The 25,557-nt window shown below is 42.0% G+C and overlaps 1 protein-coding gene across 1 annotated transcript in view; it reads left to right on the top strand.

Annotated features, from left to right (window-relative positions):
* The window catches only part of LOC124616638 (UDP-glycosyltransferase UGT5-like), a 113,835-nt gene extending 108,697 nt beyond the window's left edge, over positions 1-5,138 (top strand). Inside the window, exon 5 of the mRNA XM_047144965.1 lies at positions 4,778-5,138. Within this exon, the coding sequence (XP_047000921.1) occupies positions 4,778-5,069 (292 nt within the window). The 3' untranslated portion in view covers positions 5,070-5,138. The remainder of the gene's footprint in view (positions 1-4,777) is intronic.
* Positions 5,139-25,557: the final 20,419 nt, after the last annotated feature.

Below are 25,557 nucleotides of genomic sequence, written 5' to 3'. Positions count from 1 at the left end.
GGACTGATGACCTCAGAAGTCCCATAGTGCTCAAAGCCTGTTCCAGTCGGGAATGTTGCCTGTGAAGAATGACAGTTCATAAAGCACCGTATGGCATGTAGTTGAATGATTTTCACGTCGTCATCATTTCGCGAGATGTATGTGCTAGGAAGCAGCACTGTCTCGGAATTTCAAATATAAACCTCTCCGAACTGTGCAACTCCTCCCTTGTAGCTTCTGCCACTTGAGTTTTTTGAGCATCTTAGTAATGCTCTCGGTCTATTAATCCAACTTGGTAAACCTCCAAGACAGGAACAATAGTCGAGAATCGGTAGAACGAGAATTTCGTAAACCCGTTATTCAGTGGTACAACTACGTTTGAAATTCTTGCAATGAATGTCAACCTGGCATCCGTTCTTCTATGAGTTTGTTTTATGTGATCATTTCACTTCAGATCGCTCCGAAAGCTTACTCCTATGTATTTTTATGATACATGCTGGTCCCAGTGATGCATTGCTGGTGGAGTAATCGAGCGCTAGAGAATCTCTTCGTCTTTTTATGCGCAATAAGTTACATTCACTTACCTTCAGAGTCAACTGCCAGTCCTTGCACCATTTGTCAACGTTCTGCATGTCTTCCTGTATTTCACCACAATCGTCTGGAAGGGCAACGTTGATACAGACAACACCACCGCCCACAAACGGCCACTCCGACCGGCATCCATAGTTATCCAGTAGATCAGGGCTGGCCATGGCCTGCCAAACTGCACACGAGCCCAATGTGCCGGGTCTGTGCAGACTGACGACCGGCCTCTCTCTGCTTTGTCTGGCACTTCTCAGCAGCACTCAGTAAAGCGCGACGCTTCATTTTGAATCGCGACTTTCTTCTGTCGGCACAGCTTTCTTCAGTTCGGTATAATCGTGGTTCTTTACCCTTTGCTATTTGTTTGCCTTTGCTGTTTGTTTGTGGTGTAAAAGAAGTTTACAGATCCAGTGGCTGTTTGCAGAAAATTGTCTATCGTCACAAACCTTTAAAAATGAACATGAACGATAGAAGATGAGTCTAAAAATTCTCTATACCTATTATGAGATACAGTTGAGGGACTGATGACCCTGTAGTTTTGTCCATTTATACCCCGAACCAACCAACCAACCAACATACAGTTGCATAACCAACACGCAATGCAAATTTGCTATGGAATTACATTAAAAAATGCCAAAAGAATTTTAAGGTTTACTTGATAATGAAAGTGCAAAAAATTACAACGAATGATAGGATTCATTGTTCTGTGCAGGAAGAAGCACTTTGTGCTAAATTTGCAGGCATGGAGCATATGAAGGAATTGGTGGTACAAACTGTAAACTTTCTGAAGTCGCACATATTATCCCACTGTGAAGGAACTGGTGCGAGGATGTCGCACTGTGCCGGAGACGTGTGACCACCTCGACAGAGGACAGTTGTAAGAAAAGAATGATCGATTCGATCAGATGCCTTGCTGAAGGTTAAGGATGCCAAAGCTGCACGCTAATGTTGATCTCGAAGTAGGCAATCAGGTCTCTGTAGCAGCAGTAGCTCAAGCTAGCTATGCCTGATAATAGGACACAGCTTGAATGGCCATCCTCTAGAGTCAAGCTGCCGAAAGATGTATAAAAATCTTCATGTCGCTATTTAGCAGGGTCAAGAAACGATAGTGTCTGATGTGTGGACCTCAATGGGGATTGTGAATAGCGGCAATTGGATCTTGCAGGAAGACATCGGGGACCCTCACCATGGGGAACATCAGTTCTCCACAGATAACGTGGGCGTTTAGGAACGTTGGAAAACACGTTAAAATTCGAGAGGGATGCTGGCAGTGTCAGGTGACCGTCTTGGAGCTCCCAATTGGATAGCATTGAGGACTTCATCCTGTGTTAATGGTGCCTCCAATGCCAATGCCTCCTCCTCTGGTATTGCACTGAATGTGAGCCAAGAGACTTCTTCAGTAACAGCTGTGAATGGGAGTTGTTAGTGCACCACATAACGTACTGGACGTGAAGGGCACGTCCAATGCCCCAGCAGGTGCTGCCTGCCATCGTCATCAGTGAATCAAAGCTCAGAACCATCGTCAGTTGTCTGCTAGAAGGTGGTACATCAAAACAGTTTCCAATAACAAATGGTTATAACTGTGTGCTAGCACCACCATCCCTTCAAGGTAGTAATAATAGTTCAGGGATTGCCTCCTCCAAACTGCCAAGTCTGTACTATACGCCATCAAACAACAAGGATGGATAAGCACTGCCGCAGCGACCACATGAATCTCAAGTCACCTCGATAAGCTGCAGACCGTTGGAAGACGCCAATAGGGCCACATTCAGCTTCCAAATACCCCTTCCATGCCACATCCTCTGGTGGTCAAGTGTGAACGTGCAGACATACACTTCATGATCGTAAAAGTGTGACGGGGCAAATCTCAGTCAGTTGGGTTTCTACCACCAGCGAGCAAGAAGTATAAAAGCGACGAATGTGTGGTGTACTGCGTGAAACTGAGGCGGTCGTCTTGAACTTGTTCCGACGTGTCCACAAGTCGGAGACGGCTGACGATCCTGCCAAACTCTGTGCAAGGTGAATGTCGCAGCAGTTGATCCTTGGGGTGGAGGGTGGAATTAAAATTACCATCCAGCACCAACGCATCATGCCGCCCTACAAAAAGAGGTAAGACTGCCGGCAGAAAGAAGGTGGAGCATTTCCTACTCTTTCCCAATCCTCAAAGAGCATAATTGTTAATAATTCGGACACAGAAGTGTGTGAAAGATATGCCCCTCGTATCCAGTAGATATTGGACACCGACAGGTAATCCTTCATGGGTGAGGATCGCCACACCGCTACCGGTATCTGACTCATGGGAGACGAAAGGAATTTTCCGAAACTGGTCAACGAAACTACTGATATGCACTTCTTGTAAGAGAGCCACCTCTCAGTCCGCCGCTCGAAGTATATCGTTGAGCATCTCCAGTTTATTTATGGCAGGAGTGATGATGACAGACCGTAGATAGGCGATATGTCTGTTCTGGCACTCCTACAGCCGAGACATGGGGTCTACCAGTGGCAGACAGCCGAGGTAGACCGCAAAAGACAGTCCAAGCGTGGTGGTTACTTTGATGAAGATGGTGGGAGGTACAACTGGTGGAACGCGCCAACCCACGGAATACACAACGCATTCCAATTTCTCCACTACGTCGTCCGCCAAAGAAACAGAAGCAGCGCGTTGTCCAGTGGTAGACCCATCAAGACACTACCACGTGGCGGTGACCTCCGTATGCGGTTTGCCAAAAGAGACTGCAGATGGTGGAGGAGAAAACGACACAGGCTGTGGGAAGACAAACCATTGAGGTAAGTGGAGAAAGAGTCACGTTCAACAGCAGGTCCTCTGAGATAGATTCATTTTCTGACGGCAGTTCACCATCCCTTCCGGACATCCTGGGGATACAATAACCATCTGGCATAGGACTGCATTTCTTGTGCTTGCTTTGTGACTTCTACATCCGAAAGTGTTCCGTATCAGAGTGCGACCGACCACCGTCTGGCGCCACCCGAACGATAAAAAAAGCAGAGGTTAGCTAAGAACATCCCGATCAAACCAGATTTAAATAAATAAATAAAAAAGCTGTAATCAAAACTGACTCTTCAGTGCAGGTCTTTGTCTGAAACTAATCCACGGCCACCAGTGTCTCTCTTCAGGGCTCCAAAAGTATAGAAATCGCGTGGAGTGTGAGAAAGGGCTTTCCAGCTTTCCATCGAGACTTCTGCTGCATATTCGAAAACAACCTTGGGGACACGTGGCCCATCCACACCCTCCGTGCAGTCCCGGTTTCTCCCCACGTGATATTTTGGAACCCTGAAGAACGTCCAACCCACGTTCAAAAATTTACTTCGGATAGAGAGTTGCATGCCTGTGTACTATGATGTTCCACACAGGCAACCGCAAATATTTTCACAAGTGAAAGGAAAACAGCCCTCGGTCACTATTTTTAACAAATTAGCCTAGTTTCAACACTGCTAGGAGCGTCTTCCTCAGAATTTAAATCAAAAAATGGTCTATATTCTATAACATGGTGACAGAATTATGACTAAAATCGTATGATATGGTATAAGTACGGAATCATCGTGAAAGACTCGCAGTACTTATATGTCATTTATAACATACTTAACCCTATCACACGTTTTTAGTCATAATTCTGTGACCATGTTATAGAATATAGACCATTCATTGATTTAAATTCTGATGAAGGCACTCCTAGCAGTGTTGAAACCAGGTTAATTTGTTGAAAATAGTGCACGAGGGCTGTTTTCCTTTCAACGGTCTCTGAACGTGCAGCCAGGTACAAAATTTCGCAAATACTTTTCTGTGAAGGCACTGAACTACTTGACTCAAACTAGGATGAATGAATTAAAGATATACGGTGATTTCAGTCAGATATTCAGATGAAAGTAAATCGAACAAAGTGAATCAGTAATATCTGTCAGCTTATCGTCTTATTTTCTGTCTTCTGAAAATAGGCGGCCAGTTTTATTTGCCTCGTATTGAAGAATTCCAGTTGCCTATATGTTCGTTACATATAGGACTCTAAAGAAAGTCGTCAGGTTCATCGCAAGGTTCAAATACTGAACGCGTATCGTTACCTGCTGTGCACAATTACGTAACTGCCTCTTACCTAGTGACGATAATTTGTTTTTAGGATCTGAGGAGTGGATAATTTCTCAGAAGTATTATGTTGTCAGATGTTGTTCTAACTATGCTCTGTCCTTTCCTCTTTTACAGGTATTACGAGCGCGCCAAGCAGCTGTCTCGGCTGTTCCGGGACCGCCCCCGGCCGCCGCTGGAGGAGGCGGTCTACTGGGTGGAGTACGTCATCAGGCACCAGGGGGCGCCGCACCTGAGGTCCGCCGCGCTGGACCTGGCCTGGTACCAGTACCTGCTGCTAGACGTCGCTGCCTTCGTAGTGGCCACGATGGCAGCGGCGCTGCTCGTACTGTACCTCGTCATTCGCAAAATATCGTCCTGCTTGGTGGGGGCCTCTTGCCCCGTGCCAAAGGGGAAGAAGAGGAACTGAGACGATCCACACCACAGCCCACGATAACAGTTAAATGTACCACCCACCGTCGCATCTTTGGATAGGCTGTATTTGGGACTGTCGTAGATATGTTAGCAGAGCTGTACAAAATAACTGTGTTAATTTATTTGAACTAGTTTCCGATGACATTCTGGAGCACTGCCAATAATATTATGAGATTGCCTGTAAAATACTTTATGCAGGTGTTTGACAGTGGGTCTAAAATCTCACAGTGTCGATTGACTGATTTTCTATCCTCGTGTACTCTGTAATTAAAACACTTTTACGAGTAAAACAAATAAAGCGTACTTGCTAGAAAAGTATCGGTCAGATGAAGCGCCACATACACGGAAATGATCTGTTGCCTAATTCTTGACACAAAAATAATGGTCCTGCTCGGATGACTAATGGAATGATTGTCGTAGTATGCTTTATACCATTTATCCTTACCTTGTTCTATGACATCGTTAATCAAAGTATAACTGGGGTCCATACTGTTGAAAGGGGATATGAGTGCTAAGCCAAAAATGAATTGTTACTTAAATTGAGCAGAAGCATGCAAAGAAAATGCTGCAGAGCAGGCAGAATTGCTTGCAAAGTAGAAAATTGTTTTCAACAAGTACACACACCAGAAATTAAACTAAAAATACACGAAGACGTGAGGGCGTTATGAAGCAAGGAAGTAGAAATTGCTCATTTATTTTGTTGTTAAACGTTGGCAACGTAAACTAATTGCTATACTTCATCTTACCAGGAAGGCTACGTTCCAGTTTGGTTTACAAAACAGTCAGAAATGCAGTCCAAGAGGTGAGAGTATAACTTTATATTTTCTATTTATAACAAAAGGCGTAGTGGATCAGCATAATCTCCAAAGATTGCATAAGTTATATGGAACTTGGAGAAGCATTCTACAAAATTATTGGTCAAAAGGTAATCAGCTGATGGTAAAATCATCATTCTTAACAGCATCCAAGAAAGTGCTTCTGACAGGAACACTTTCCCACAAGTATATTTTATTACACAAGCAACTCCAAGTTTTGAGACAATAGGCGCTACAGGAAACCACGTGATCTCTGGAGGTTTCATAGTTGGTATAGCTTTGATGAAAGATAGTGAATGAGGGACCCAGTTCATATTAGCAGTGCACTGCCGTTTCTGCCTAAAACGCTGATGCAGTATAAGTATGAGACAATTTCGCGTGTCATATTGTACTGACATCAGCACCTGCACTTCCATATGTCCAAGGCCATACCAGAATTCATGACATCTGGCCATTTGAGAAGGTGGAAACCACGCAAACGGAAGGGGGGAGGAGTGACCGTGTTTCAGTATCAGCATTTTATCTCGAAGACCGTTCCAGGATTCACAACGTCAGTATCATCGCCTCTGGTCACATGCCAAGGCCATGAAATATTCTAGCCGTGGTATACTGGAACGAGTAGATACCATGTCTCTCTTTAAACAATTAAGAAGGATCACTTGTATATAAAATATAAATTATGGATTAGGAATTAATATTAGCTGAAAATGAGATTTTTGTTAAATGTAAAAATACTGAAAACCCGAAATAAAATCAAGTCCTGTTGCACAGTCTGCTTGCTCCTGTCACGAACAGGTGATTGCACTGCAGAAGAGGTGTGCTTACTGCCACCAGCATTGTTTAATCGAAGATATTTGATCTTTGTATACGATTTCTTATTACGTCCAATAATTTGCTCCATTGCCAAAAAACGCAACGGAGTCGTAAATTAATTATTTTTCACATTTAAGATATTGAAAAAAACTCTAAAAGTCTGCAAAATACGTTGGCAGTCCGAAAAGTGACATGTTTATACTGTTTGTTGAGGTCAATACACAAAAAAGCTCTAAGACTCAAGTCAGTCAATATGAAGTCACATACGCCTACAATGTAAAAGAAATCATGAGTTCGTTTCCACGTAAAAACGTGTTCGCCAAATGAGTGTCCAAAATTCTAAATTATGAACCCAGTGTTAGACTTCCACGTCTAATAACAGTTGACAATCGATAATGTAGGATTAATATTTCATTTTCGTGAAAGTAACCTGGCCAAGCTTATAATTGCAGAAAAATACGTATTAGATAAAATGCTAGGCTAAGCGGGTAAATACACAGACCAAATGTAACTAATTAGACCTACTCTTGATGAATTCTTGACAGTAGTTACAACACACCCCCAAATTAAATATTTCCGCATTTAAAGTGTTCCCAAGCACCGTTTTAGGAGAACCAAAGAGAATGCATCATGTTATTCAGCGGGAAAAATGTAAAGTAAGCTACTCACTGCCAATTATTGGTATTATTATTACAAATAAAGCAGGTCTACTGAAGGCTATGCACAATAAGAACACATTAGATGGTAAAACACAAAAGAGTAATAAATTAATTATTTCCCACCTCTAAGATATCGGAAAAAGTTTAAAATGTCTGCAAATTATGTAGGCAGCGCAAAAAGTACGATGTTTACATTGCAAGTTGAGGTTAATAACCGAAAAAAACGCTGTAAGATGCAAATCAATGAGTGTGACACCACATACCAATTAAGCCTTCTCTTGATATTGCTCACAACACACCTTCAAAGTAAATATTCGCGGATTTAAATTGTTCTCTGCGCCATTTTAGGAGGCCCAGCAGAGATACGTTATTCGCAATTGAAATTTAACCTATGATATTGATTGAAAATTACTGCTATTATTATAAATGACACAGGCCTACTGAAGGCTACATTGAAAACAGCAGTTTGCACTCTCCTAAATCTTTTACAGTATTTGTCCCGTGTTGTTGCTCACAATACCCTAAAAGTAGGTCAGCTACGTGAAGAGTACGATGTTGCCGTTGCAGCGCTGTATAAATACGTAAATATATCAACCCGATATTCCAACTCGTTCCACACTCTCTGTAGCATATCAGGCGTAACAGTTTGGATAGCTGCTGTTATTTCTCGTTTCAAATCATCAATGGTGGCTGGGAGAGGTGGCCGAAACACCATATCCGTAACATACCCCCATAAGAAAAATCGCAGGGGGTAAGATCAGGGCTTCTTGGAGGCCAGTGATGAAGTGCTCTGTCACGGGCTGCCTGGCGGCCGATCCATCGCCTCGGGTACTTGACCTTTTTCGTAGGACTATCCATACAGTTGATTGTGGAATTTGCAGCTCTCTGCTAGCTCTGCGAGTCGATTTTCCTGGGCTGCGAACAAATGCTTGCCGGATGCGTGCTACATTTTCATCACTCGTTCTCGGCCGTCCAGAACTTTTCCCTTTGCACAAACACCCATTCTCTGTAAACTGTTTATAGCAACGTTTAATACACCACCTATCAGGAGGTTTAACACCATACTTCGTTCGAAATGCACGCTGAACAACTGTCGTCGATTCACTTTTGCCATACTCAATAACACAAAAAGCTTTCTGTTGAACGGTCACCATCTTAGCATCAACTGACGCTGACGCCTAGTCAACAGCGCCTCAAGCGAACAAATGTACAACTAAATGAAACTTTATAGCTCCCTTAATTCGCCGACAGATAGTGCTTAGCTCTGCCTTTTGTTGTTGCAGAGTTTTAAATTCCTAAAGTTGTGGCATTCTTTTTGAATCACCCTGTACACTGAGGTGACAAAGGTCATGGGGCACCTCCGAGAATCATGTCGGACCTCCTTCTTCCCGGCATACTGCAGCAACTCGACGTATCAAAGACTCAACAAATTATTGGGGTTCCCCTGCAGGAATACTGAGCTACGCTGCCTCTACAGCCACCCATAACTGCGAAAGTGTTGCCGTTGCAGGACTTTGAGCACAAACTGATCAGTCGATTACTTTCCATAAATGTTCAGGGATTCATATCTGGGGACCTAGGTGTCCAAATCATGCGCTCGAACTGTCCAGAATGTTCTTCAAATCAGTTATGAACAACTATGACCCAGTTAGAAGACGCATTGCGATCCATAAAAACTCCATCGTTGTTTTGGTACATGCAGTCCATGCACAACACAGATCCATGACTTTTTTGGGGTCTAGGCCACACTCGCTCGCTACCATCAGCTCCTTTCCACTGAAATTGAGACTCATCTGACCAGTCCACGGTTTTCCAGTCGTCTAGGGTCCAACCGCTATGGTCACGCGCCTAGGAGAAGTGCCTCAGGCGTTGTCTCATTGTTACCAAAGTCACTCACATCTGTCGTCTGCTGCACAGCCCATTAACGTTGAATTTCGCCACACTAACAGATACGCTCGTCGTACGTCCCGCATTGATTTCTGCGGTTACCTTACGCGGTGTTGTTGCTTGTCCGTTATTAGTGAAGACTCTACGCAAACGCCACTGATCCTGGTCGTTACGTGAAAGCCGTCTGCCACTGCGTGATCCACGGTGAGAGGTAACGCCTGTAACTTGGTATCCTAGGCTCGCTCTTGGCGCTGTGGATCTCAGAATTGTGAATTCCCTAACGATTTCCATAATGGAATGTCCCATGAGTCTAGCTCCAACTACCGTTCCACATTCAAAGTCTGGTAATTCTCATCGTGCAACCCTAATCACGACGGGAAGCTTTTCACATGAATTACCAGAGTACGAAAGACAGCTCCACCAATGCACTGCTCTTTTTTACCTTGTGTACGTTATACTACTACCATCTTTTATTTTATTTTATTTACACGTCAAGTCCCGTAGGAAAAAATTGAGGAGCAAGTCTCCAAGATCATGGAACGTGTCGGTACATGAAATTATAAAACAAAAGTAATAACAGATTAAAATAAATGTTTATCAACCGGAAAAAAGTCACTCCATAAGTTTAAGTAAACGCAATCAACAATACAACAAGAATCAGCTTAATTTTTCAGGAAAGTCCTCGACACAATAGGAAGAGTGACCCATGAGGAAACTTTGCAGTTTAGATTTGAAAGCATGTGGATTACTGCTAAGATTTTTGAATTCGAGTGGTAGCTTATTGAAAATGGATACACACCTTTCTGCGCAAGAGTTAAGGAAGTCCGATCCAAATGCAGGTTTGATTTCTGCCGAGTATTAACCGAGTGAACGCTGCTTATTTTTGGGAATAAGCTGATATTGTTAACAAGAAGTGACAGTAAGGAATATATATATATTGAGAGGCCAATGTCAAAATACCCAGACTCGTGAACAGGGGTCGACAAGAGGTTCATGAACTTACACCACTTATTGCCCGAACCGCCCGTTTCTGAGCCAAAAATACCCATTTAGAATGGGAAGAGTTACCCCAAAATGTAATACCATACGACATAAGCGAATGAAAGTAAGCAAAGTAGACTAATTTTCGTGTCGGACGGTCATTCACTTCATATACCGTTTCAATAGTAAAAATGGCAGTATTAACTCTTTGAACAATATCCTGAACGTGACCTTTCCACGACAGCTTACTATCAATCTGAACACTTAGAAATTTGAACTGTTAAGTTTCACTAATCTTATGCCCGTTCTATGAAACTAAAAGGTCAGGTTTTGTTGAATCGTGTATTAAAAACAGTAAAAACTGAGTCTCACTCTGATTTAGCGTTATTTTATTTTCTACAAGCCATGAACTTAGGTCATGTAGTGCACTATTTGAAACCGAGCCCATGTTGCATACAGCATCCTTTACTACCAAGCTAGTGTCATCAGCAAACAGAAATATTTTAGACTTACCCTTAATACTAGAGGACATATCATTCATATAAATAAGGAACAGGAGTGGCTCCAACACTGATGCCTGCAGCATCCCACACTTGACTGTACCCTACTAAGACCCCACATCACAGCCATTACCAACATTGTGAATAATGACCTTCTGCTGTCTGCTGCTAAAGAAGTGAACCAATTGTGAGCTACTCCCCGTATTCTCTAATGGTCCAACTTCTGGAGCCATATTTCGTGATCAACACAATCAAATGCCTTAGTTAAATCAAAAAATATGCCAAGCGTTCGAAACCTTTTGTTTAACCCTTACAGTACCCCACAGAGAAAAAATAATATACCAGTTTAACTTGTTAAACGACTTATAAAGCCGAACTGTACATTTGATAGCAAATGATATGATATAAAATGATCAATTATCCTTACATACACAGCCTTTCCAATAACTTTTGCAAACACTGATGGCATAGAAATCTGTCTATCTGCATATCACTATCCCATGACCTTTTTTTTTTTCATTTCAGTGTATACGCTTAATATAGGCTCTCAACCACTGCGTTCATTTTTGGATTTCCAGAAAGCAAAGCTTAAAGCAAAAGGCTGGAAATATTACATGATACCTCAACACTGCAGTGCGACAGCATGACAGTACCTGTTTGCAGAGACGAAGATATCGACGTCGTAATACACAGAAAACAGAGATGAAATAATGTGGTCGCAGCAGCAGTAGCGTTAAGGAATTAACAATAATTCCCGAAGTGATGTAATTATATTCCATAACACAGTAGTTGAAAAGACAGATCAAAGTCACTGTTTACATGCCTAAACACTCTTGCACAGAGACCAAACACGCGATCCAGTCTGTAGTGGCCTCCAGCTTGGTAGTACCATTTTCTGCAAACAAGGAAGACGAAAAGGTTTCCCGTCGTCACATATCTGGATACTTCATAAAATCTGCAAGTTATTTAGCAAAAATATTGACCACTGCTGCACTTACGATTTGGCATAAAAAATAATATTATATATATTTTCCTAGACAGTTGGACGTCATCAACTTTAAACAGTGAATCCTTTCTATGTTATCGTATAGTACAACCCTAAGTGTCGTTGTATATGCGAGATGTCACCTAAAAGCCAATATAGCGCTCCATATATTTGGAGTGTAGTTTCATGAACAAATAACAGTCTGAACCATGGCAGCACAAGGGGCTTGCAGTACTAGCAGAACCAATGGAGTCACAGAACGGAAGTGCAGGAAACACATTACCGGACTGGGTGCTTGAATGCAATGGGTTCCACCCGTCATAACCGAGTGGCAGTTAATTGTCAACTGATATCCAGTTCTCATGTCTTGTAAACGATTTGACTGCAGCTTTTAGCAATCATCAAAGATCTAACACCGTGCTCTTACACCATGCTATTCGATGATTCACCTACAACTGTACTGCAAGTACTGCAGAAATGGAAAGTGCTAATGATGTGCAGTTTTCACGCAATGGGTTGGTAGTCAAGAGCTCGTTTTGTTAGCCAAAAAACTGACACTTTTTGAAGTGGAACAAAGATTATTGACATTACCAAACTAAAAAGTAGGGTATTAGAATGTCAGTGGTGTTTGTTGCAGGATTCTAGTGCGAGCCGTTTCTAAGACATCGTATTCTGAAAAGTTCCCACTCAGTTACTTTTACACCTTTGGGAGCACACACTTAGGAACAACACAAGTGCATACGCAAGTTACGTAGATTCTGACCAGTAACGAGACAACTTTCCATCACCAGGTTCTTTCAAAACAACCATCGGCAGCGGCAATACAGACTTCCAGTCTGGTATGGAACGACTGCTGCACACGTACTAGCATTTCAGCAGAGACATCAGAGCAGGCTGCGCAAATAGTCGTTGCTTATCATCGGTTGTAGGTAATATGTCCTTGTCGACAATATATTTCGGATTTCCCCAGAGAAAAAGGTCTACAGGCGTCAAATCCAGGGAACAGGCCTGCCAACAGACAGGTCCTCTGCGTCCTATCCAACGATTTGGATATAATCATGAAGACATGTTGTAGCATTTCGTGCGCTATGGGCTGGACAGTCATCCTGTTGATGCCACAGGTTCCTCTCGATGTGGAGGAACATGTTCTAACATCTGTGGTAAATGGTCTATTAGGAGGCTGCGATACTTGTGTGTGTCCAGTGTTCCGTTTATGAAAAACAGGCCTTTGAGGTAATGGTTCACTATCCACATCACACGTTCATACTACGTGGATGCTAACGTTCCAGCTAAAAATGCCAACGGGAATTGTCAACAGACCAATACTGCATGTTTTGGCAGTTTCCATGGCCGCGACTGGTGAATGTGGCTCCATCACTAACCGAGAAAAATGGCACATCTACAGTATCCTGCCTTAATGCCCATTTACAGAAGTTAACACTATTTTCATAATCGTTTTCATGCAGCTGTTGATGGAGAGAGATGTGATACTGATGGAGCCTACGTCAAAGGAGGTTGCATAGACACTTTACTGACTCACATGACTTCCTCATTCGATTGCACAGGAGCTAATGTGTAGATCAACTGCAACAGCAGCAAGAACGTTAACTTCCTCTCTTCTGTCGTCACTTATTTCCCTCTTTTGCGTTTTCTAGCTATTACACTACCAGTTTTAGGGAAATGGTTGAAGTAGTTGATAAATAATTGCGGAGATGGTTGACATGTATTGGGGGTATCTTCCCGCATACTCTGTACAAGAGCGAACTGCATTCTTGCCACATTCTCCATACACCATGGGCACTGGATTTTCCTGCATTGGTAAATCCCATCGTCCACTCACGACCTAGTGTTTGAACTGTCATACATTGACTAGCAAGTCGCAGTGCACTTAAGGAACACACAAGCAAACTATAAGCAAATATAAGATTGTGCCTAGCAACTACGCAGGTTAAATGGCGCACACAAGTGCCAGTGTGGAAACTATGCAGAATACAATATTTCATAAACGATTCACACTAGAATCCTGCAACAAACATCACTGACATTCCAAACTACCCGCTTTTAGTTTTTTAATGTCAATAGCCATAGTTCAATTTAAAAAAGTGTTTGTTTCCACAAAAAATCTACTTCATAAATATTGTTATAATCTGTTTATTGTCTAACAATGTGAGCCCCTGACTATCAAACCAATCTCTGAAAAATGCATGTCAATAGCTCTTTCCATTTCCACAGCATTTGCAGGTCAAGTTTTGGTGATCAACTGTGATCCACTGTGTGTGTGTGTGTGTGTGTGTGTGTGTGTGTGTGTGTGTGTGTGCATGTTAATATATCAGTTTAGTATGCCTGCCAGTTTATGTCACATAAGTAGTATGTGTTGGTGGTCATGTAAATATAAACAAATACATTCTGCAATACACAGCTGTGTTAGTATATTTTTTAGAGATCTCCTTAGCTATGCAATTGTGTAATTGAAATCTCAATATCAGATGAACATTGCTTGATCATTAATGGCAGTTGTGTATACATAGGATATGTGTCCATTTAACCTCATAGGCTTTTGTGTGTGATTTACTTATGCACTGAAGAGAGGGGGTCAAAGATTGTTCAATGAAGCATTTAAGACATTGTAAAGATTTACCAGTAGTTCATTAGTTGATTGTCATTACTGCATAAATGTGAACATTAGACAAAAATTAGATTTAGTATCCACTTTAATATACAGTAATATATTACTCTGTTACTGTTAACATATCTAATGGTAACAGGGAGTCCAGTAGGTCACTGTATTTTGATTCTGTATACACACAGTTAGGAACTATAGAAGTTTATTGACTTTTGATTGTTTAGTGACTATGATTTTGTAGCTACGTTGCATTTTACCTTTTTTCTTGTGTGCTGCATGTGGCTTTAGTAAGCTAAATACACTGCAGAAGTGCTGTATTAAAATCAGGAGAAGCTTTGGTCTCCACAATACTGTCAGTGCTACAGTCTGTCTATCGCGATTTGGTACTCAGTCACATACAAATCGCGGGATGTACCTTTACGTTATCCTGTTGCATTGTTATTCATCGACCTTTTTTGCAGAATATACTATGATATCATTAATTAATGCAAATGCATCGTTGATTCAGACACTATTGTAACTCATGAATCTGCAATGTAAAGCATCATTAACAGTAGTTCTATCAAGTTTTTCGTAGCTGGAGCGTAATGCTCGCTTGGAGATGACATCTCGCATATACAGCGAAACCTAAGGTTATACTATACAATAAGACAGATGGGACTGAGTGGTTAATGATCTGCAGCTGTTGGGCGATGTTATTGGTAACCACCTTATAGGTTTTATAAAGTATCCAGACATGTGCCTAAAGGAAACTTTTTACATCTTAATTGCCTAAAGAACATAGTAGTATAGGCTGCAGACCTGTACAGAATGTATCATGTGTTTCATCCCGGTACAAGGCATCTTAAGTATCTACACAATGAGTAATAAATTTTTCAACTACTCTGTTACCATAATATTAACATGTGAGCGCGAATATGAATGTACCGATTTTTAATATTAACTGTAGAAGGATGCAAGTGGTTCTTATATCACTTGTTTAGGCGCTGGTCAACACAATTACATTGTGCTGTATTTAATAATGATGCTTATTTTGCTACCAGTTTTGGTCTTAAACCACCTTCAAAGGCAGAAAACTCATCGCAGATTTATCACATGTCATACATGCTTTGACATACGGTACTTCTGAAAACCATAATTGCCAATATAAGTGAAAAAACGCAGTAAGATTACAGTACGATGGCTCACTCACGAAAGGACAACATGTGCTGTATCCCGATTGAATTGTTAGGCCCGCGTCCTAATGTGTCAGCTGTTATCAGACATGGAAATCTAGCATTGGGGTACATACCTTAGAACTTTGGGAACTAATTTGCCGAACCAGTGTATATGCGAAACTTAAACTCACACTTACTTTTACATTGCAAACATACCCAACCATTACAGTAATTGATTTGAGTCTTAAAACGTTTTTTCATGTATTTTTCATACTTCGTGTGCTTTCTATCTATTTTATAGACATTTTAGAATTTTTCAATGTCTTAGATGTGGAAAATAATTAATTTACGACTCTGTTGTGTTTTGCCACCATAGATCTGACTGCAAACTACTGTTATTTTACATAGCCTTTAGCAGGCCTGTGTAATTTGTAGTAATAGCAATAATTAGCAATCAATGGCATAGCAGCTTTTCTAGTGAATACCACAATGCATTATCTTTAGCTTAAGGACAATTTAAATGTTGTAATATTTAATTATAACTTGTGTTGTGATGTATATTAGTTACGTTCAGCCTGTCTGCTTGCCTGCTTAGAGTAGTATTTTGAGTTAACATAGTTTTTTGTGGAGTTACAAGTCTCGTCAGGTTTGTTTCTGACGTCAGATTATTAAGTCTACATTTTGAAATTCAAGTCTTATTAATGATGTAATCTAAATAGGGGTACATACTTCAGAGTTTTGGACACTAATTTGGCAAACACTTATATATGTGGAAGTTAACTCATGCTTTCTTTCATATTGTAGATATATGTGACGTCACATTGAATGATTTGAATCTTACAGAGCTTTTCCGTATTTTAACCTCAACAAGCAATCTAAACATTGCACTTCTCACGCTGACGTAATTTGCAAACGTTTTAGAATGTTTCCAGTATCCTTATTAAATTACGACTTTGTTGAATTTCTTAACTGTGTGGAAATCTGTTGGTGGCAGTAAGAAACGATCAAACGTCCCTCAATTATACAGTGCAGCCAACTGCCGACGGCAGTAAATACTTGTTTCCCATAGTTAAGCAATCTGATTCTGACTGGAGCAAGCAAGATGTGAAGCAGGAGTTGTTTTTCGTGTTTTCAAATTTCACTGGATGGTGTAAAACTCATTGACAACACAGAATAATTCCTAATTCGTTACTTATATTTTATAATTAAATGTTAGTTTTTATCTGTTTGTAGAGAAATTTAATATCTTCCGTTCCAGTATTCCACGTTGAATAGCCTCAAATGAAATTTGCCAGCGTGGCTGAAGAGCCAGTCCTTACACGAGTTTTTGGCAGTCAGCAATCCAAACATAACTGACAAATTATTTGGAAAATCAAATATTGTATCGTACTTGGCTGCTGTTTGGGGGCAGTTGAGGAGTGGGGGCACTTCCCTCCATGGCTTTAGCATGTGGGCAGATGTGATGATGCTGATGTCATGGTTCCTGGAATGGCCTTGGAGATCAGGAAGTGCTGATGTTGATATGACATGATTGTGTCCCACTTCGTTCACGTACACTCACTGGCCTTGGCACGTAGTCACATATCATTATTCCTGGTATAGTCTTGGAAATAATGGTGCTGATGCTGATGGATTACTGGATGATAGATGTGCATATGGATGTCCAGGCGTGGTATTCCGCTGAGTGCTTTAGCTGACCCCCTAACTTCCATCTCGGAAAACCAGGCCGGTACAGCTCTCATGGTGGATTCAAGAAACTACATGGTGTTTTATGAACTCCGCGTTATCATGCCGTTTTGGTGAAGACTGGTCTCTTTAACGTCAGAGGCAACTATGGGGGTTACGACAGTTCAATACACAGCACTCCACCGCATTTAATGGCGGGATACCACAGATCATTAACAATCTGCTCAGTTTCCACAACAGGAAAGTATGCCCTTAGAAACCCAACAGGGTTGCGGTTCCCTCCCACTCCATCCTAGTGCACGAGATTCGCTCCTCGGTCACAGTCCCTGAGTATTCTTTCTAACTGTGGTATGGTGTCACTGACCTCATGTCCTTCACTAGAGGGAACTGCCGCTAGCCACAGGATCGTTGCTGTTACTAATACTAGTTACTACAACTAGATGACGATGATGATGAAGTTGCTTGCAGGGTTGATCAGAGAGATATGTGCTGTACCTTGCGAGACCAGTGAGGATGAAAAGGAGGAGGAGGAGATGCTGCAGTACTGGGCTTGTGCGAGCAACCCCACAGTGGCTGCTGCTGCTACAGCCCTGACCTGCCTGCCAGATTGAGGGTGGCCCATGGAGGCCAGAACAGTGCTGATGTGGCGCAGCAGGGGCAGCAGCGGCTATGGTGGTCGTGGCGGTGGCGGCAGCAGCCACAGCTTCCCGCACAGTGACCAGAGGAGCCCTTGCCAGCGAGGTATACCTCACTGGGCACCACTTCGGCGAAGCAGGCTTCATTGCCGCCGGTACCCGCGCCACGGCATATTGCAGGATTTTTTCCCCTCATGCAGCCGCTGTCGAAGAGAGAGGGAATGACGAAAACTAAGTATGACATTCCATACATCACCAGCTGCTGCTGCAGCTGCAGCTGCTGCAAGATAAGAGAGAATGGAGAGTATTACAATTAGTAAATAGAATGAGAACATGTTTATAAATCACCTATCTCGTTCTCTCTTCTTAGCATCTCGCTCTGTCTCCTTAACATCTCGTTCAGATCATCCAACGCCTCCTCATGACAATGAAGTTCTATCTCAAATCTCCTCCACTCACTGTGGCATTTCGTCCTCACCTGAATTGGCATTTGTCCACCTCACTGATATCACCTAAAACCACAAATTAACTTTTTTACTAATAAAAACATACATACACACACACACACACACACACACAAACTACGAGAAAACACATACCTCTCCCTGTTCCTCTTATTCTGCCAAGAAATTGTCTACAATATAACAAAATTTATGCACCATATTACATATACACTACTGGCCATTAAAACTGCTACACCACGAAAATGACGTGCTGCATACGCGAAATTTAACCGACAGGAAAAAGATGCTCTGATATGCAAATGATTAGCTTTTCAGAGCATTCACACAAGGTTGCGCCGGTGGCGACACCTACAACGTGCTGACACGAGGAAAGTGTACAACCGATTTCTCATACACAAACAGCAGTTGACCGGCGTTGCCTGGTGAAACGTTGTTGTGATGCCTCGTGTAAGGAGGATAAATGCGTACCATCACATTTCCGACTTTGATGAAGGTCGGATTGCAGCCTATCGCGATTGTGGTTTATCGTATCGCGACATTGCTGCTCGCGTTGGTCGTGATCCAATGACTGTTAGCAGAATATGGAATCGGTGCGTTCAGGAGGGTAATACGGAGCGCCGTACTGGATCCCAATGGCCTCGTATCACTAGGAATCGAGATGACAGGCATCTTATCCGCATGGCTGTCACGGCTCGCGCAGCCACTTCTCGATCCATGAGTCTACAGATGGGGACGTTTGTAAGAAAACAACCATCTGCACGAACAGTTCGACGACGTTTGCAGCAGCATGGACAAACAGCTCGGAGACAATGGCTGCGGTTACCCTTGACGCTGCACCACAGACAGAAGCGCGTGCGATGGTGTACTCAACGACGAACCTGGGTGCACGAGTGGCAAAACGTTATTTTTTCGGATGAATCCAGGTTCTGTTTACAGCATCATGATGGTCGCATCCGTGTTTGGCGACATCGCGGTGAACGCACATTGGAAGCGTGTATCGTCATAGCCGTACTGGCGTATCACCCAGCGTGATGGTATGGGGTGCCATTGGTTACACGTCTCGGTCACCTCTTGTTCTCATTGACGGCACTTTGAACAGTGGACGTTACATTTCAGATGTGTTACGATCCGTGCCTCTACCCTTCATTCGATCCCTGCGAAACCCTATATTCCAGCAGGATAATGCACGACCGCGTGTTGCAGGTCCTGTACGGGCCTTTCTGGATACAGAAAATGTTCGACTGCTGCCCTGGCCAGCACATTCTCCAGATCTCTCACCAATTGAAAAAGTCTGGCCAGTGGTGGCCGAGCAACTGGCTCGTCACAATACGCCAGTCACCACTCTTGATGAACTGTGGTATCGTGTTGAAGCTGCATGGGCAGCTGTACGTGTACACGCCAATCAAGCTCTGACTCAATGCCCAGGCGCATCAAAGCCGTTATTACGGCCAGAGGTGGTTGTTCTGGGTACTGTTTTCTCAGGATCTATGCACCCAAATTGCGTGAAAATGTAGTCACATGTCAGTTCTAGTATAATATATTTGTCCAATGAATACCCGTTTATGATCTGCATTTCTTCTTGGTGTAGCAATTTTAATGGCCAATAGTGTACAATAACATTTTTGTCAAGCAGCAACATATTACACATACACATCACTACTGAGGAGAGAAATATGTATACTATTTATTGGGCTGATGTTGCTGCTGATTGAATATGTACTTGTATTCAATACTACGAAATTCTTAGTGAAAAAGTTGCAGTTATCGATTTTTATGTTCGAAATCATGTACACCAGCAAAGACTCGCAGACTGACTTCTAAATAACAGCAGAATATTATATATATATATATATATATATATATATATATATATATATATATATAAGAATATATATACTACTTTCAATGCTGTTGCTGTTGTTGCTGCCACTGAAGCCTCTCCACCTCCAACTCATCCACTATTTGGAGGACTCATACTGAAACAATAAGATGAAATGTATTTAATATAGCTACTATGAAGCTCGTAGTGGTATAAAAAGTTACAGTTGCTGATTAGCTTAGCATGTAATTCCCATTTCCTCAGGCATTTTTCGCCACTGGTGTTGCCACTGCTATTGCCTGATGGCACTGCAGCACACCTCATGTTGGTACAGAGAAGATGACGACGAACCAAACAGAGTAGTAACACACGATGGAGGAATTAAATGAAACTGACCAGACCGTGAATGATAGCAGAATGAGGCCACGGTAGGAAGGGGTAGGCTATATAGACTCAAGCTCTGCCCACTAATTTGGTGGGAACCAATAAGATTGCAGTATTCGGCGATACCTTGGTCGACATGTTTGGATGGGTTGGTTCACACATGCACACATAGAAGTAGCCACTTGAGGTGACAAAGGCCGTCACCACACACAGAAAAAACTCTGGCTGTGGGTTGATGTGGCTACGAGAACGTCATAAAAAATGAGCACGTTATTCTGAGACACCATGGTCTGCTCGTCTGGACTGGCTGGACGGAATTCTGCCATGCATTTGCACACTACAGGATGTCGACACTTGAGACGTGCTAATTCCAGGAGACAGCTGGCACGTGAGCACGCAATGTCCTGGCTGGCACAGCTCATGGCACATCTGCCCTATTGTCTATCCAAAGACATGACTGGAAGATTTTTAACAGTTGCATGGGGGCTTAATTATTTATAGTGAGAATATTTTTGGTAGCTGTATGTCCGATTACGCTGTGTCTCGTAAACGGTTGGCCCTGACTAGTATTATTACGCTATCTGACTGCAAAGAACAACAACAAAGAATGAAATGAAAATTTTCGTTAACACAATTAATTAATTAAGTCCCCAGCAACTATGAAACCTACGAAACCAAAGCACAAGTATAACTGTTCTGTATGTGGAAGTATGACTCGACGCACATCTGGCACGGTTCTTGTTTCCACAAGACAAGAATTTTTAAATATAATTTATACTGATGTAATGAAAAAATAGAAATACTATAATTGCGTAAGAAAACCAGAATTACACTCTAATACAAGAACACACGACAGATGCTTTGTTGACTGAACCTGTAATGACGCAGTATTTAAGAGACTGAAATAATGAGGAAAAAAAGAAACGGAGTTTGTTACCTCATTTGTATCGATGAATATCACTCTAATCCTTACAATATATCTCCACACCGACTCTCTACTACCACATCTCAACAAGACTCTTCAGTATCACATCTCAGCAAGCACTCCCTGCTACGAGTTCTTAACAAGCACAGACTACCACGAATCCTCGACAGGCACTGACTACTACGAGTCCTCGACAAGCACTGTCTACTACGAGCTCTCCCCAAGCACAGTGGAGGCGGCTTAATAATACTCTTTGGCGCAATCTCTGGCGCAGTGGCTCAGTGTAGCCACCTTTCATATGCCCCTCCTCCACAGGCCAGAATTTGATGGTATTTTTGCCAGCATTGGTGGTGAAAATACCACCAAATTCGTCCACAAAAATACAGACAAAAATAAAAGATAATATTAATACCTAAATATCACATAATTAGTTAAAATTTTGGCTTTGCACTGACCTTTCAATAACCTAATATATAAAATACAGTAGGCAATACAAATTCTTTCATACATGTGGCTTTACATAAGAGTTCACACAATACACAAAAAATCAGTTTATACAAAAAAAAAAAAAAACACCAACAGGTGACATCTTTTCAGTAGAAGCAATCCATCAGTGGCACCCAGCAATGTTGAGTAGGTGCAGACAGCAAGAAGTAATATCATTTCAGTAGAAACAGTTCTAACAGTGGCACCCAGTAGTGTTGAATAGGTACACACAGCAACAAGTGACATTATTTCAGTAGAAGCAGTCCATCAGTTGCACCTAGCAATGATGAGCAGGTGCAGACAGCAACAAGTCACATTATTTCAGTAAAAGCAGTTCATTAGTGGCACCCAGCAATGTTGAATAGGTGCAGACACCAACAAGTGACATTATTTCAGTAGAAGCAATCCATCAGTGGCACCCAGCAATGTTGAGTAGGTGCAGACAGCAAGAAGTAACATCATTTCAGTAGAAACAGTTCTAACAGTGGCACCCAGCAGTGTTGAGGAGGTGCAGACACCGACAAGTGACATCATTTCCATAGAAGTAGCTCCATCTGTGCACCCAGTAATGTTGAGCAGGTACACACAGCAACAAGTCACATTATTTCAGTAAAAAAACAGTCCATCAGTGGCACCCAGTAATGTTGAGCAGGTACACACAGCAACAAGTGACATTATTTCAGTAGAAGCAGTTCATCAGTGGCACCCAGTAATGTTGAGCAGGTGCAGACACCAACAAGTGACATCTTCTCAGTTGAAGCAATTCCATCAGTGGCACCCAGCAATGTTGAACAGGTACAGACACCAACAAGTGACATCATTTCAGTAGGAGCAGTTCCATCTGTGGCACCCAGTAAAGTTGAGCAGGTACACACAGCAACAAGTGACATTATTTCAGTAGAAGCAGTTCCATTAGTGGCACCCAGTAAAGTTGAGGAGGTGCAGACACCAACAAGTGAGATTATGTCAGTAGAAGCAGTCCATCAGTGGCACCCAGCAACAGTCAACAGGTGCAAACACCAACAAGAGACATCATTTCAATAAAAGCAGTCCATCAGTTGCACCTAGCAATGATGAGTAGCTCCAGAGAGCAGTCCATAATATTCACTATCACTGATCACACTGTTCATCAGAGTTTATTAGCAGAAATTAAACATGTCCTAGTGGCACCAATCATGTAGAAAAAGTACAAGTAACAGTCCATAATATTCACTATCACTAATCAGACAGTTCAGGCATGAACAATAGTTTGAATGCACATACAAATGCTTTTACACTAAACATACAAATCATAACAACACACAAATGATGTCAGATAATTGTCATATTAACTATTACAAATACACAAATATCAGTAAACCTATAATATTTATGGGTGTCAGTGCAAGCCACTACAAACAAATAAAATAATATTTAGGAGATAGGTGGGTAGGATTAGGAAAGGAAAACACACAAAACACACTCACTCATCTTTCATCCACATTAAGTACTACTGTGTAATTGAATAGTGTTAACTGTGTAAATGCAATTCTGTCAAAATTTGATGTTCATCATGTGTATCAAGTAGTAGTGGCAGCAATGTATAACAGTCAATAATAGTTAAGTCAACGTCATAGTCATCATGTCAAGACCAATATTTGGCAAGCCAGATCAAATGTACTGTTGCTGAACAACTGTCAGTGAGCCAAGATATGCAAATACTTCCTCTCTTCAAAAAAAAAAGTATATACTGCTTAGTGATTTAACAAAGTGTGTGTATAGACTATCTTCCTTCTACTTTAGTGTTCTAGTCTGCTATCTTCATCCTCCTTGTTCCATAAGACCAACAAAAAAAAAAAAATGCTCCTCACTTACTTTACCTCTTATACACCAAAACGCCAATAATCATTAGCATCACATAATCTCAATACTTCAATAATACCTCTTACGTCGATACATATAAATCTTATCATCAATATTATTTACCTTACCTCTTGTCCACAAAAACTCCAATAATCATCAACTTCATATAATCTCAATACCTCAATAATACCTCTTCAATACGTCGACACACATAAAGCTTATCGTCAATATCATTTCACTTCCATAACAACTCTTTCCTCTAGTCAGTCTCCTCGAACAAGTACAGATAAAATCCTAGTGCAAACTTCAGTTCATCCCATACAATCCGAAGACACATTGTCAACACACAACCTCTGTGTAATCCATCTGACCCAAATCTTCTACTCATTATGAATTATAAACAAAGAAATGCATACATGACCTCTAACAGACTTAGTTCGAATAACTCTCAGTAATTAAGTACGATTACGGAGTGTGAATGATCATAATACGAGGGCAGTTCAATAAGTAATGCAACACATTTTTTTTCTCGGCCAATTTTGGTTGAAAAAAACCGGAAATTTCTTGTGGAATATTTTCAAACATTCCCGCTTCGTCTCGTATAGTTTCATTGACTTCCGACAGGTGGCAGCGCTGTACGGAGCTGTTAAAATGGCGTCTGTAACGGATGTGCGTTGCAAACAACGGGCAGTGATCGAGTTTCTTTTGGCGGAAAACCAGGGCATCTCAGATATTCATAGGCGCTTGCAGAATGTCTACGGTGATCTGGCAGTGGACAAAAGCACGGTGAGTCGTTGGGCAAAGCATGTGTCATCATCGCCGCAAGGTCAAGCAAGACTGTCTGATCTCCCGCGTGCGGGCCGGCCGTGCACAGCTGTGACTCCTGCAATGGCGGAGCGTGCGAACACACTCGTTCGAGATGATCGACGGATCACCATCAAACAACTCAGTGCTCAACTTGACATCTCTGTTGGTAGTGCTGTCACAATTGTTCACCAGTTGGGATATTCAAAGGTTTGTTCCCGCTGGGTCCCTCGTTGTCTAACCGAACACCATAAAGAGCAAAGGAGAACCATCTGTGCGGAATTGCTTGCTCGTCATGTGGCTGAGGGTGACAATTTCTTGTCAAAGATTGTTACAGGCGATGAAACATGGGTTCATCACTTCGAACCTGAAACAAAACGGCAATCAATGGAGTGGCGCCACACCCACTCCCCTACCAAGAAAAAGTTTAAAACCATACCCTCAGCCGGTAAAGTCATGGTTACAGTCTTCTGGGACGCTGAAGGGGTTATTCTGTTCGAAGTCCTTCCCCATGGTCAAACGATCATCTCTGAAGTGTATTGTGCTACTCTTCAGAAATTGAAGAAACGACTTCAGCGTGTTCGTAGGCACAAAAATCTGAACGAACTTCTCCTTCTTCATGACAACGCAAGACCTCACACAAGTCTTCGCACCCGAGAGGAGCTCACAAAACTTCAGTGGACTGTTCTTCCTCATGCACCCTACAGCCCAGATCTCGCACCGTCGGATTTCCATATGTTTGGCCCAATGAAGGACGCAATCCGTGGGAGGCACTACGCGGATGATGAAGAAGTTATTGATGCAGTACGACGTTGGCTCCGACATCGACCAGTGGAATGGTACCGTGCAGGCATACAGGCCCTCATTTCAAGGTGGCGTAAGGCCGTAGCATTGAATGGAGATTACGTTGAAAAATAGTGTTGTGTAGCTAAAAGATTGGGGAATAACCTGGTGTATTTCAATGCTGAATAAAACAACCCCTGTTTCAGAAAAAAAATGTGTTGCATTATTTATTGAA

Source organism: Schistocerca americana, chromosome 5 (assembly GCF_021461395.2).
Source record: "Schistocerca americana isolate TAMUIC-IGC-003095 chromosome 5, iqSchAmer2.1, whole genome shotgun sequence".
Classification (NCBI taxonomy): Eukaryota; Metazoa; Arthropoda; class Insecta; order Orthoptera; family Acrididae; genus Schistocerca; species Schistocerca americana.
Note: the sequence above shows the minus strand (reverse complement) of the source record. Positions and strands in the feature narration are given on the sequence as shown.